Source organism: Osmerus eperlanus, chromosome 4 (genome assembly GCF_963692335.1).
Source record: "Osmerus eperlanus chromosome 4, fOsmEpe2.1, whole genome shotgun sequence".
NCBI lineage: Eukaryota > Metazoa > Chordata > Actinopteri > Osmeriformes > Osmeridae > Osmerus > Osmerus eperlanus.
The window spans coordinates 7,756,453-7,768,006 of NC_085021.1; the positions used below are offsets into that span (position 1 = coordinate 7,756,453).

An 11,554-nucleotide genomic window follows, 5' to 3' on the forward strand; every position below is an offset into this window, starting at 1 on the left:
TGGTAGATAAAATGGTATTCAGAGACATTCGGAGGTGTTGGCTAATTATTTTCCGCAGATGGGAGTGTCCTGTTCAATACTGCATTAATAGCACACTTAAATCTCTACCTGGCGTTAGTCTTGAAAATTCAGTTACCTCACCACATCACTACTGCCGTTTATTTCATTCCCCAAAATGAGTTGCTACAAGTGCACAACTCCGGAGAGGCCGAACGGGATTGACTGCCAGTTCTATTTGGAGGGAAAGGTAAATATAGCCTTCTTTCTTAAGAAGGAACTTGACAGTTTTAGCGTAAAGAATACAATCCAATAATGTGTTGAGAGGCGTCTTATGCAATGATTATGTTTTAGTATTTTTTTTTTATGAATATGTAAAGATGCTGTGCAAAAGGGTATGTGGGAAAACCCAATAGGCCTATACGTTAAGTTTCAATAGCAACAGAAAGATGAATTAGAGGCTGTCTGGGTGTGGTGTTGAAATGAGAATGTGGTGATGGAAATAAAAGAGACAAAGGAATAAGATTGAGTAGAGAAATACCACAATCTTCATCTTTAAAGTCAGAATCTGCAGGTAGGCAGAGGTGGCTGAGCGGTTAGGGAGTCTGGCTAGTAATCAGAAGGTTGCCGGTTTGATTACGGTGTGTCTTTGGGCAAGGCACTTCACCCTACTTGCCTTGGGGAAATGTCCCTGTACTTACTGTAAGTCGCTCTGGATAAGAGCGTCTGCTAAATGACTAAATGTAAGTATAACCAAATATGCTGAATTTGCAGGTATTTGAATCCATTGGATAAATCAGAGCAAGAATGGTCAAGGAAATTTACATTTAATAACATTGCAAATGATTTGTATTTAAGGCAAACATGTTAAAAATAAAGGTTTTAAATATTAATTTGCCTAGATAATTGTAAAGTGGAGGGAGAAAGATACAGAATGAAGAAGAGAGCAAAGAGAAGTAGTAGCTAGAGAACACTGGTCCACTTTTATACCGAGACCATCATCTGTGCAACCAACTTGACCATGTTTTATATCGAGACCATCATCTGTACAACCCGACCACGGACCCTTTCTCATCAACATTGAGTATATCACTCCCAGGTTTTGGTGGGAAAAATGTTCAGCTCTATTAAAAGATTTTAGAATACAAGTCATTGCGGGTCGCCGATTCCAAATGCCACTGGATTTTGTCCTCAGCATAAATGCTTAACCCTCATCCTACCAGCTTATTTAACATTCAAGGCCTACCTTGTATGTTAAATTGAATACAGACAATAATACTTACCACTGTAATAAACCATAAAAGCAGAATTTTTTCTTCTTAAAACATTACCTAGATATGTAATTAAAGTAATCTGAAAAAGAATGACTGATTATTATATTACTTTAGGAAAGTCACTGTGGTTTTAAATGAAAATCTATAGCCTACTTTTCTTTAATACAAATTACAGCTTTTATACCAAGTACATTCCACATCGATACTTAAAAGCTTAATCATCATTATTTGATTCTGGTATAATTTAGTTTTCAGTAATTTCAAGTAAACATTATTTGTGTAAGTATGACTAAATGTAAAATGACTAAATGTATATTTATGGTGAAACCAACCAGAGTCGTTTTGACCCCAATATAAAATAAACCCATAGACATTGTCTTTCAATATAAAGTATCCTAGCCCAGATAGAGACATTGGTCTCAGTATGACCCCCTGTCAAAATAACGTTTAAAATAATGTTGAATAAATGTAATTCAAATTTAGATTTTTATTTGTACACAATGTAAAATGAATGGTGTTTACATTGAACACCACACCCTATACAGCCAGCACACGATTTGGCTCATGCTATGATCAGGTGTAAAGCTCGTTTACGTCTAGGTGTAGGGAGCCATAACGTAAACCGCAAACACCGAATTTAAAAGAATAGACTACATGTTTATTTTACAAAAACACTCCAGAGAACAATGGAAATACGAACGGTGCCAAAGAAAAGTAGGACTAATTTATCAAAAGAAGCCCTAACCACGTAACCAAAAACAGCCCTAAACTAAAATACACGTAGCACTCGTTCCTAACCTGAAGTGTAACATAGATGTTAACGCAATGGCACTCATGGGCAGCTTACCTATCCCCTCGTCACTTGGTGATGAACCAAACGAAACAAAAATCACTATACCGAGTAAAGCCGAGTAAAACAACAACAAAGAATACATGTAAATATAAGAACAGAAGCACTGGGAAAACACGAAAACAAAAACGAAAGTTTCCGTTCACGCAGGACAGCCGACGGTAGAACAGATCAAACACGGTTTACAAGTCGACTAACGAACTGAAGACAGGTGAAGCCTGAAAGAGAGACGGACAGACATCTGATTGGACGAGGACATGCGCGCTGTGACAACGATTGAGGTTTGACAAGCCAATCACAGAGGGACATTTGAAAAATGAATGAGAGGGGGAGAAACAAGAGGGAGACAAAACCACAACACACAACAAAAAGGACACCGGACACAGATAGTACAGATATACAAATGTGTCCGTAACATCAGGGCATGGCGCGACAGGAGCAAAACATTTGCTACCTTCCTGTCTTTGTTTCGGAGAAAAAGCTACACCTTTTTCCAACAGATTTTCAATCGAATAGATTTTCGGTCGAAGCAGATGGAGTTTTCCGAGCTCCCATGACGGTCTGCTCGGATGGCGACTTGGGGCATGGCAGTATCCGCTCTCCTCTTCATATGTGGCATGACGGATGCCCAGCTGTCTCAGGTAGATTCGGCGACGTCAGCCATGTTCAGGAAACTTCCAATCTGGGAAGTTCCCCATCCAGATGATGACGGCATCAACATCCACCATGTTGGTAATGATCCCTGGACTTTGTCGTCGGTCCATCCGTATGTTATTCTGTTGTCCATTTTTAAAAGAAGAAAGAACCCATCTTCACCCCATGCCTGGCCAGGGATATGGGCAGGAAAGCGATCTGTTCTGCATGTTTTTTATGTGTTTTCACGTGTGTTTGCTGCTGCAGAATAAAAAATATTGCCGTTGACAGATCGGTTGATGCACTCACGCTTATGCCAGTACTGGACTAATCAGACAGGTTCAGCGCTGTAAATTCCTAATTACAGGTGAAAAGTTCGAAACGCTGGCTTGCGAGTTGGGGGTCATGGTGTTTCCCAGCACACATTGTTGTTTAGAGTTGTTCAAAGGTCGGTTATTATTCCATCACCACAATTGACATTGGATGAATAAAAGTGTCGGATGATAATTATTCCTTCTTTTGTTTCAACTCTTTCAGGTGTTCAACGATCCAATACATGGGCTTGTGCCAATGCACCCTTTGCTGGTCCGCATCATTGACACACCCCAGTTCCAGAGACTTCGCTTCATCAAGCAGCTTGGAGGGGCCTGCTATGTCTATCCTGGGGCGACCCACAACCGCTTTGAGCACTCCATAGGGTAGGACATTCAAATGTTTTGGCGATGATACTGGACGATGTAGGTCTTGTTTTGTGCTTACTGCTAACTAGTTGTGTGTGTGTGTGTCGGTCTAGAGTGAGTCACCTGGCAGGGAGACTGGTCAAGGAGCTGAAAGAGCGGCAGCCAGAACTTCAAATCACTTGCAGAGACTTCCTCTGTGTGCAGATCGCTGGCCTCTGCCACGACCTGGGTGAGGGAAACACACACACTCAACCTTGTACACTCACTATGAACTGAACTGCAGAGTTCCATTTCAAGGTGTGGCAGAAAGTGCTGAGAATGAAATGTTGTTTTCACTCACTCTCTTTCCCACTGGGTCATACAAGACTCTTTCTGACTTGAATACGTCTTCCTCACCTGTGAGGAAGCTCATGTTGTTTCTCAAGATATATATCTATTCCCCTTTCTCTCACACACAAATACAAATACACTCATGTTTTCCATCTTGAGTTAACAATCTCTCTTTCTCTACCTCCAACATATTGATTTTACCAGGACATGGCCCTTTCTCCCATTTGTTTGATGGGATGTTTATCCCCAAAGTCCGTCCTGAAAGTGAGAAGAAAAAATGGAAGGTAAAAACAGTTCTGTCTCCCTTTCTCCATCAAAACCCCCCAAATCAATATTTATTATAATACACAGGCAAACATTTATGGGAATGCACTGGCTTTATTTGTATGTGTTGTCTGAATAGTTTTTTTTAAAGCCAGTGATTCCGAGATGTTTCATAATGACTAAAGCAATTGCAAACATCCAGTCTTCTTTGAAAATTGGTTAAATAGCCTCTGCACTATTATTTTAGGTTGATATATTTGCATTCACAACAACAAAATGTGACCCATTTCAAGTTAGGACAGGGATCCAGTCCCATCATGCTAAACAGTTTAGTTGCAGGAAACCATTCTGCTTTGGTTCCTCTGTATTTTGGTTGTCATGGTGAAGGACTGAACAAAAAAATACATTTGTCTTTACAAATGTATGTCGGTAAGACGTGTGTGTATGTGCATATGGTTCCAATTAATTCACCAGAATCTTCTTTTCTTCAGCACGAGGATGCGTCCGTGGCCATGTTTGACCACCTTGTCAAGGAAAATACATTGAAGGATATGATGAAGGACCATGGTCTGGTCCCGTCTGAAGACCTGGACTTCATCAAGGAACAAATTGCTGGACCGATTGACAAAACCCCTGGGAAGGTAACAGTGACAGCAGTCAGTTTCGTTACAATACATTTAGTCAAAAATAGGAACACTTGAATGATTATTAAGATAATAATACACATCCTGTCCAAACTGGTAAATATTTAGTGATTTTGAGTGAAAAACGTTTAGAAACCTGAGTGCGTCTCTCTCTTCTCCTACTACTCCCTTCTTCCCCTCTCGACCACAAGGTTCCTATCCAGGAATACATAGGCTTGTTAATTATACAAGTTAACATGAGCCAAAACAGGGTTGAATGGCCCTTAATTGAATGGGATCAGTTTGATCAAATTAACCTCTTTGTACATGATTGATATAATTTCTTTTGACATCTTATTTTAATGGCCTTTCTTGATTCAATGGGTAACTGGGTGAACACAATATTAACATGATGATATGTTTTCAGTGTCCTTGACACATTGGGCAAGGACACATGGTCATTTTGACTCCAGGCTGTTTTAGCTGTATAAAACAGGAACTATCAACATTTTACAAACATTTGTTTTGGTTGTTTTGGATGATTCTCTGTATTCTGAAGTGTAATTGGGTATTCTTACTCAGTCCTCCAATAGTGATGGGGGAAACCAAGGCAACCACAAGACAAGGAGACGCAACACATTTAGGACTATTATTATAATGTCATTTATCACCCAACCACTTAGCACTCACAAATTCTCTTCCACACGCAAAAGAAAATAGCACATGTATAGAAAATGAATGGTCTCTTACTTTTACATTCTGTAGCTCTGTTTGATTGTAGCTCTCTATGACAGTATGACTGGTCAACTTTCAGAATTTTAGATTTTGTTTGCCATATCACTGTGTCAATTAAATCAACCTAATGCCTAGTAGCTATGTTCTATGATGTATACATAACGTTCATAAATGAGTGACTTATAGAACTATGAACAAATCTATTGCTCACTTTATTAAAAGTAGAGTGAAACACAACACCTGAAGAGGCAAACAGGAAATTAAACAAGTGTCGACTATCAGCTGGCCATTTTGCTAGAAACACTGTCAGCCTAATTTGCCCATAATCAGTCTCAAGACAGCCCACAGAGGTCAGTGAGCATTGCTTTCTGCTGTTTCCAGTGGCCTTACAAAGGCAGACCAGTGGAGAAGTCCTTCCTGTATGAAATCATAGCCAACAAGAGAAACGGTGTTGATGTTGATAAATGGGACTACTTTGCCAGGTATGTCATGCTTTCAACCACTTGTTTGTCAAAGTTGTTCATAGGTCTTTGAAATGGCATTCCTAAATATATTCTTATCAATTGTCTTCTGTCAAACACACAGGGACTCCTACTACCTAGGTCTTAAGAGTAACTTTGACCATGACCGCTTTATCAAATTTGCCCGAGTCTGTGATGTGGATGGGGAGTATCAGATCTGTACCAGAGACAAGGTGCCACTTGTAGCCAGGCAAACCCTGTATCTTCAAATAGGGTATGACTTCTAAAGGTTCACTGTACTGATGTTTCTCTCTCTCAATAGGAAGTGGACAACCTGTATGACATGTTCCACACCAGATTCAGCCTCCACAGACGAGCCTACCAGCACAGAGTGGTCGAAGCCATTCAGCTCATGTGAGTATTGTACAGAAGGGGCTCACATACAGCTTCATGTGGGAAGTCAAATGTATAAATAGAGGGTGGAGACCACCGTTCAATCAATCAATATTTATAGAGCATGTTTAAATACAACCATGGTTGAACAAAGTGCTGTACAAGAGGTAAAATAAACGTTCACTCTTTAATGTAATTGCTATATTGTGACACAAATGTTTTCTTGTCACCATCAATTTGCTTTGGCTCTCCAGGATCAGAGATGCCCTTGACGAAGCAAATGAACACATCAAGATTGAAGGCTCTGGGGGGGAAATGTTCAGAATGTCAGACACCATATTTGACATGGAGGCCTACACTAAACTCACAGGTTCAGATTAGCCTCATGCTCATTGCATTTTCTCAAACGTGTCGGGGATAACAAAAGAGGTACACCAAAACCTGTCTCTCTCCCTCTTTTTCCTCTCTCCTCATGTAGACCATGTGTTTGAGCAGATCCTCTACTCCTCCTCTCCTGAGCTGACTGAGGCAAGAAAGATTCTAGAGAGAATCACCCACCGACGTCTCTACAAGTGTGTGGGCCAGATCTTACAGGTGTGTGGGGGTATAAAGGTAATGGGTAGAAGTTTGGTTTAGCCAGAGGAGTCATCATCAGCCAGAGGAGTAGCAATGTCTCATTTCCAGGACAAGGACAATTTGGAGGACGAGGTCATGGACAAGGTCAAGAGATGGAAAAGTGACGTGGCGAGTAAAAATAATTTGGATGCAAATGACTTTGAACTCCGTGTAAGTTTCCAGATATTGGCCCTTTTTAAAAACATTTCAAGACGTATACTAACCCACTGCTCTACATGTCTTTATTGGTGTAATGTATGCTCTTTGCAAAGTTATATATTTCCTTAACATAACGTTGGATATCATTTATTACCTTGAGATGTGAAGAATATATGTTCAAGTATTCTAGGTCTGAGGACATGGATCTTTTATCACTCAGCCTATGATTTTACCTGTGTAAAACTGCCTCAGGTCATCACAATGGACTATGGGATGAATAAGAATGACCCAATTGACCAAATGCGCTTCTACAAAAAGGAAGAACCAAACAAAGCTTTCAAAATCTCTAAGGATCAGGTCAGAACCATGCTGATGTCAATAGAACATCCTACCACTCACTTCTATGGTTAAATGTACAGTATTGAATGTACTGGAACACTTGAGTGCAGAACTACTGAAAGACATGTTCAAACCAACTGTAACCTCTACTAGGTGTTATACCTCAGGCCCGAGAGCTTTTCACAGCATCAGATCAGGATCTACTATAAGAAGGAGACTGAGGAAAAGACTATAAAGGCCATTAAGGACGACTGGAGCAGCAACTTCCCAGAATCACAGGTAAGTGAATCTGTAAATGAGTCAAACGAAAGTACTTTATTTCATACTGCACATATTTCATACTGTACATATTTCATACTGCACATATTTCAATACATAAAGTCCCTCATAATAACACAACAACACAAAGCTGTCTATGAAGTTTCAGAATAGTTTATGAAACCAGAAGCAGATTGTTTGTGCATGCTGCTATGACCCAAACAACAGAAGACTTCCCTGTAGGCCGATGGTTCTCAAGCTTTGATAGCAGTGGTACTTTGACCTCAGACCACTGTAGAAATGTTGGCAGATATTAGCCAAATGTATGAAGTCAGTAACACAAACAATGAGATTGTTAGGTAGGTAGTGTAGCTAGCTAGAATGCTTGGTATTATGGTTTCATATTCATTAACATGACCCACATGACCCCACATGACCCCAGGAGGAACCCCAGAATGAGTGAGGGCCAGAACAGAAGATCAGGAGAACCAAAGAATAAAGAAACAGAAAGTCTGAGTGTTCTTCCCAGAGAACCTTCTTCTCAAATGATTTAGCACAGTGATATTTAGTAGGTGTCTAATGAGCATTGTGTTGTGTAACAGATGTGTAACTTGTGTTATTGTTAAACTGCTATGCGTCTTGGAACTGCACCCAAGACTTTCACCCACTGGTGCACTTGTGTACATGGTTAAGTGACAAAACGGATTTGATTTGTTTTAATGGAGATGATGACAAAATGATTAAGATGCAAAAAAGAAATGAGTCACTGAGTCAGCCTTGTTCAAACACTTTATTCAATTTCTGCCTTTTCTCCAATCACTCTGAGATGTCATCTCTTTCATGTAGTTCAGATGATTAAAAAAACTAAAAACGTATATTTATATATTGTTAGATGAAAATGAATTGGAATGCAAGCATCAAAATGTCTTTATTTTTGTGTTTTTTGGGGGGTAGAAGACATGTTGATTCTGTCTGGGATTTCAAACCAAGTTAGCATCATAATCGTAGCCTACATATTTAACATTGGCTATTCAAATATTTTAATGGATGTGGTAGTGGGCTGAGCCTTTCAACATGTTATTCCAATGACTGTCCACCCTGAGTGTCATTTTAGTGTTTAGTTTAAGTTTGTCTCCCTCTACAGGATGAGATAATGGCCAATAGGCCCAGGTGTGGCTTACTGAGTGCAAAAAGCTGTTCTTGCAAATTAGTTATTAGGATCCTGATTTCTTTCCACATTTGTTAATGTTTTTTGTACCTGTCTTTTAATCTGGAACATGAAAACGGAATAAAATATTAAAAATACATTTTTTGGTTTTCAACTACAACAATTGTGGACATTCCACTTCTTGAGCCCCAGCAATGACATGGCACGTACAAACATTATGTACGAGAGCAGGAAACCCTTTGGTCACCTACCAACAGGAAACAGTTGAAAATGGCACACCTGGTGATAACCAGGGGTAAGTGGATGATAATGTTGATCTCGTAACTCAACCTTCAACTGCCCCTTTACAACATCCACTTACCACTCCCACATCATGTGCCTTCTTTCACTTCAATACTGCTAACACTTAATTACATTTAATTATATAGCAGTCAGCATGAATGCTTCAGATATACAAAATGTGTAATGACAATGCTGAACATATATTCCAGATATAATCAATGCTTTCAGATAAAATAAGTAATTATAATGATGAACATATATTCCAAACGTATGCACCAAAATGTGACAGGGTCTGAGAGAGTGAGAAAAGGGTTATTCTCAAGAGAACGTATCCTTTCGTGAGAAGAAGAATGCAATAAGTCAGCAGGGGGTGGCGAGAGGACCATGACCGGACCATGACCGCACCACAACCTCACCATGACCGCACCATGGGACAAGGAGAGGGTCCAATGGGCCTCACAACTCTGGAGAGTCCACACCAGGTGATAAAAGATACATGAGGTCTCACTACTCTGTGGGTCTAGAGGGGGAGACAGAACCGGTTTAGGCGGTGGAGGATGAATCCCTTTGCTCGGAGGAGGATGTATCCTTTTGCCACTGGGACATCATCTGACCTTTATGTCTGCCCCCTGGGACATCACCAGACCCTTGGACTGCCCACCTAACTGCCCAAAGACTTCTTCACGTCGGTGTATTGTATTCATTGTTTGATTTGCATCAGTTCTTATTAAACTACAAAGAACTTGGTCTGGCATTTAACCTTGTATTCTTCTCCACCCAAATTAGAACATACACAACATTAGACAGGCCCATCTCAACTTTTTGAAAGATGTGTTTCATCTTTCCTAATTATGCATAATTCATAATTGAGCCAAAATATCATTCACCGTCAACAAGTACACCTAGTTGAGCAGGATTAGTTTTTTCTTGATAATACATGCACATTTTTTCATAAATGTTTGTATTGGCCTTGATCTATAGCTTCTGTCAGTCTGTGAGCAGCTGATTGCATTTGGAAAGCGAAGAGACAAGATCGGGGACAAATACAACTTTGACACAAATGTACAATACAAATACAGCCCTGTGGGCACCCCTCACTTCATCATTCATTCCCGTGCATCCCAGTAATCACACTCTCGTCTCCTCAAGACCCCAGGACTGGCTCTGCTACCAGCCTCGACCATCCGCACCAGGCTCAGCTCTGCTACCAGCCTCCTCCACTGATTCGAGCTTGGCTCTGCTCCCAGCCTCCTCCACTGATTCGGGCTTGGCTCTGCTACCAGCCCTGTTTCAATAAAAACATATCATATATTCAATCGCTGGTGTGTTACTGAAGTCGTGAACCCATCTTATTGGTGAATTATCAAGGACACTTTTGTGTTTTGGGTTTTTTACTGGGGCAAATGCCACAGTAAAAAGGGTCTAACGACGCCCCTGGCTTCCTGTATCACTGATCATCTTGACCCTGATGTGTTTGACTGACCTGTCTGGAAACTAACAACCACAACACACACTGATACATGTAAATGGATGAATGTATTCAATATTGAACTAGTCTTCGACATTGGAACAGGTTCACATCCAGGTCCAGGCTGTTCCAGGAGTGGTCCACTCCTACCCAACAACACTCACTGAAACAGAAAGTGTGCCAGAGTCAAATTTATATACACAAGGTGTGTGCAAGCAAACAGCAAAGATGCATCTCCCCCTTGGCAGCTACATGTGTTGGATATGTCGTTGTGTAACTAGTCATTGTATTCATAGAGGACAGGTGTTGTGTGATGCGTCTGGTCAACAGACCCAGTGTGCTAGAATGTCTACACAGCTCACTGAGCGGAGAAGGGTTAAAATGGTTTTGAGCACAGCTAACATTAATGAGAAAATTAATAGATGTACTGTCCATATGCTCTGCTAACAAGCTTTCATTTTAAATAAACATTACATTTCATATGGGTCTACATTTTGCATAAGAACACTAGATTAAGATAACAAGATAAATAAGGATGTGGTGATGCCTGAAAAAGTATTTGCAACCAAGTCGTTTTTTTACTCAGAGCTTTGCTCTGGACTTCTTTGGTCTCAGTGGGTTTAGTAAACCAAGTGCTTCCTGTATCATTCCTGTATTATGCTCTGCTAACACTACATTTCATATGGGTCTACATTTTGCATGAGAACACTCGATTAAGAACACAGGATTATTAATGCATTATTGGCAAACCTTTCTATCCAACCGCTATGTAAGGATTGTTTTCCCCTAAATCATAAAAGGCACACCTTTATGCATGTACAGACAGTTGCACATGTATTAAATGAGTCAATTCCAATGGGTTAGTTAGGAATACAGCACCATCTCCTGGTGAAATGAATAGTTTGAACCAAAATCAAGTCTTCCAATAAAAGTTTTATGTTTGTGCACACTGCAAGCCTCAAAAAAACATGTATTTTTTAAGGTGCAACCCTCTGGCCCCATGTGCCTGCTCTGCTCTCAATGTA

At 40.2% G+C, this 11,554-nt stretch overlaps 1 protein-coding gene across 6 annotated transcripts; it reads left to right on the plus strand.

Annotated features, from left to right (window-relative positions):
- Positions 1 to 127: 127 nt before the first annotated feature.
- LOC134018516 (deoxynucleoside triphosphate triphosphohydrolase SAMHD1-like) lies at positions 128 to 8,936 on the plus strand. 6 transcript variants are annotated; one of them, XM_062458495.1, is made up of 14 exons: positions 128 to 247; positions 3,292 to 3,452; positions 3,548 to 3,663; positions 3,969 to 4,048; positions 4,520 to 4,684; positions 5,768 to 5,868; positions 5,972 to 6,080; positions 6,170 to 6,261; positions 6,495 to 6,610; positions 6,719 to 6,834; positions 6,925 to 7,026; positions 7,267 to 7,371; positions 7,507 to 7,632; positions 8,054 to 8,936. In XM_062458495.1, the coding sequence occupies exons 1-14, from the start codon at positions 176 to 178 to the stop codon at positions 8,072 to 8,074; spliced, it is 1,482 nt and encodes a 493-aa protein (XP_062314479.1). In that variant the 5' UTR covers positions 128 to 175; the 3' UTR covers positions 8,075 to 8,936. The 6 variants fall into 6 exon arrangements, with proteins under 6 accessions (XP_062314479.1, XP_062314481.1, XP_062314477.1 ...); XM_062458497.1 differs by lacking the exon at positions 128 to 247 and adding an exon at positions 2,364 to 2,402; XM_062458493.1 differs by lacking the exon at positions 128 to 247 and adding an exon at positions 2,724 to 2,879.
- The last annotated feature ends 2,618 nt before the right edge of the window (positions 8,937 to 11,554 follow it).

Coding starts and splice junctions, on each gene's coding strand:
- LOC134018516 (XM_062458493.1), top strand. CDS start 2,739: ATGACGGATGCCCAGCTGTCTCAGGTAGATTCGGCGACGTCAGCCATG. Junction 2,880..3,291: donor ATCCCTGGACTTTGTCGTCG/GTCCATCCGTAT, acceptor CAACTCTTTCAG/GTGTTCAACGATCCAATACA. Junction 4,049..4,519: donor GTGAGAAGAAAAAATGGAAG/GTAAAAACAGTT, acceptor TCTTTTCTTCAG/CACGAGGATGCGTCCGTGGC.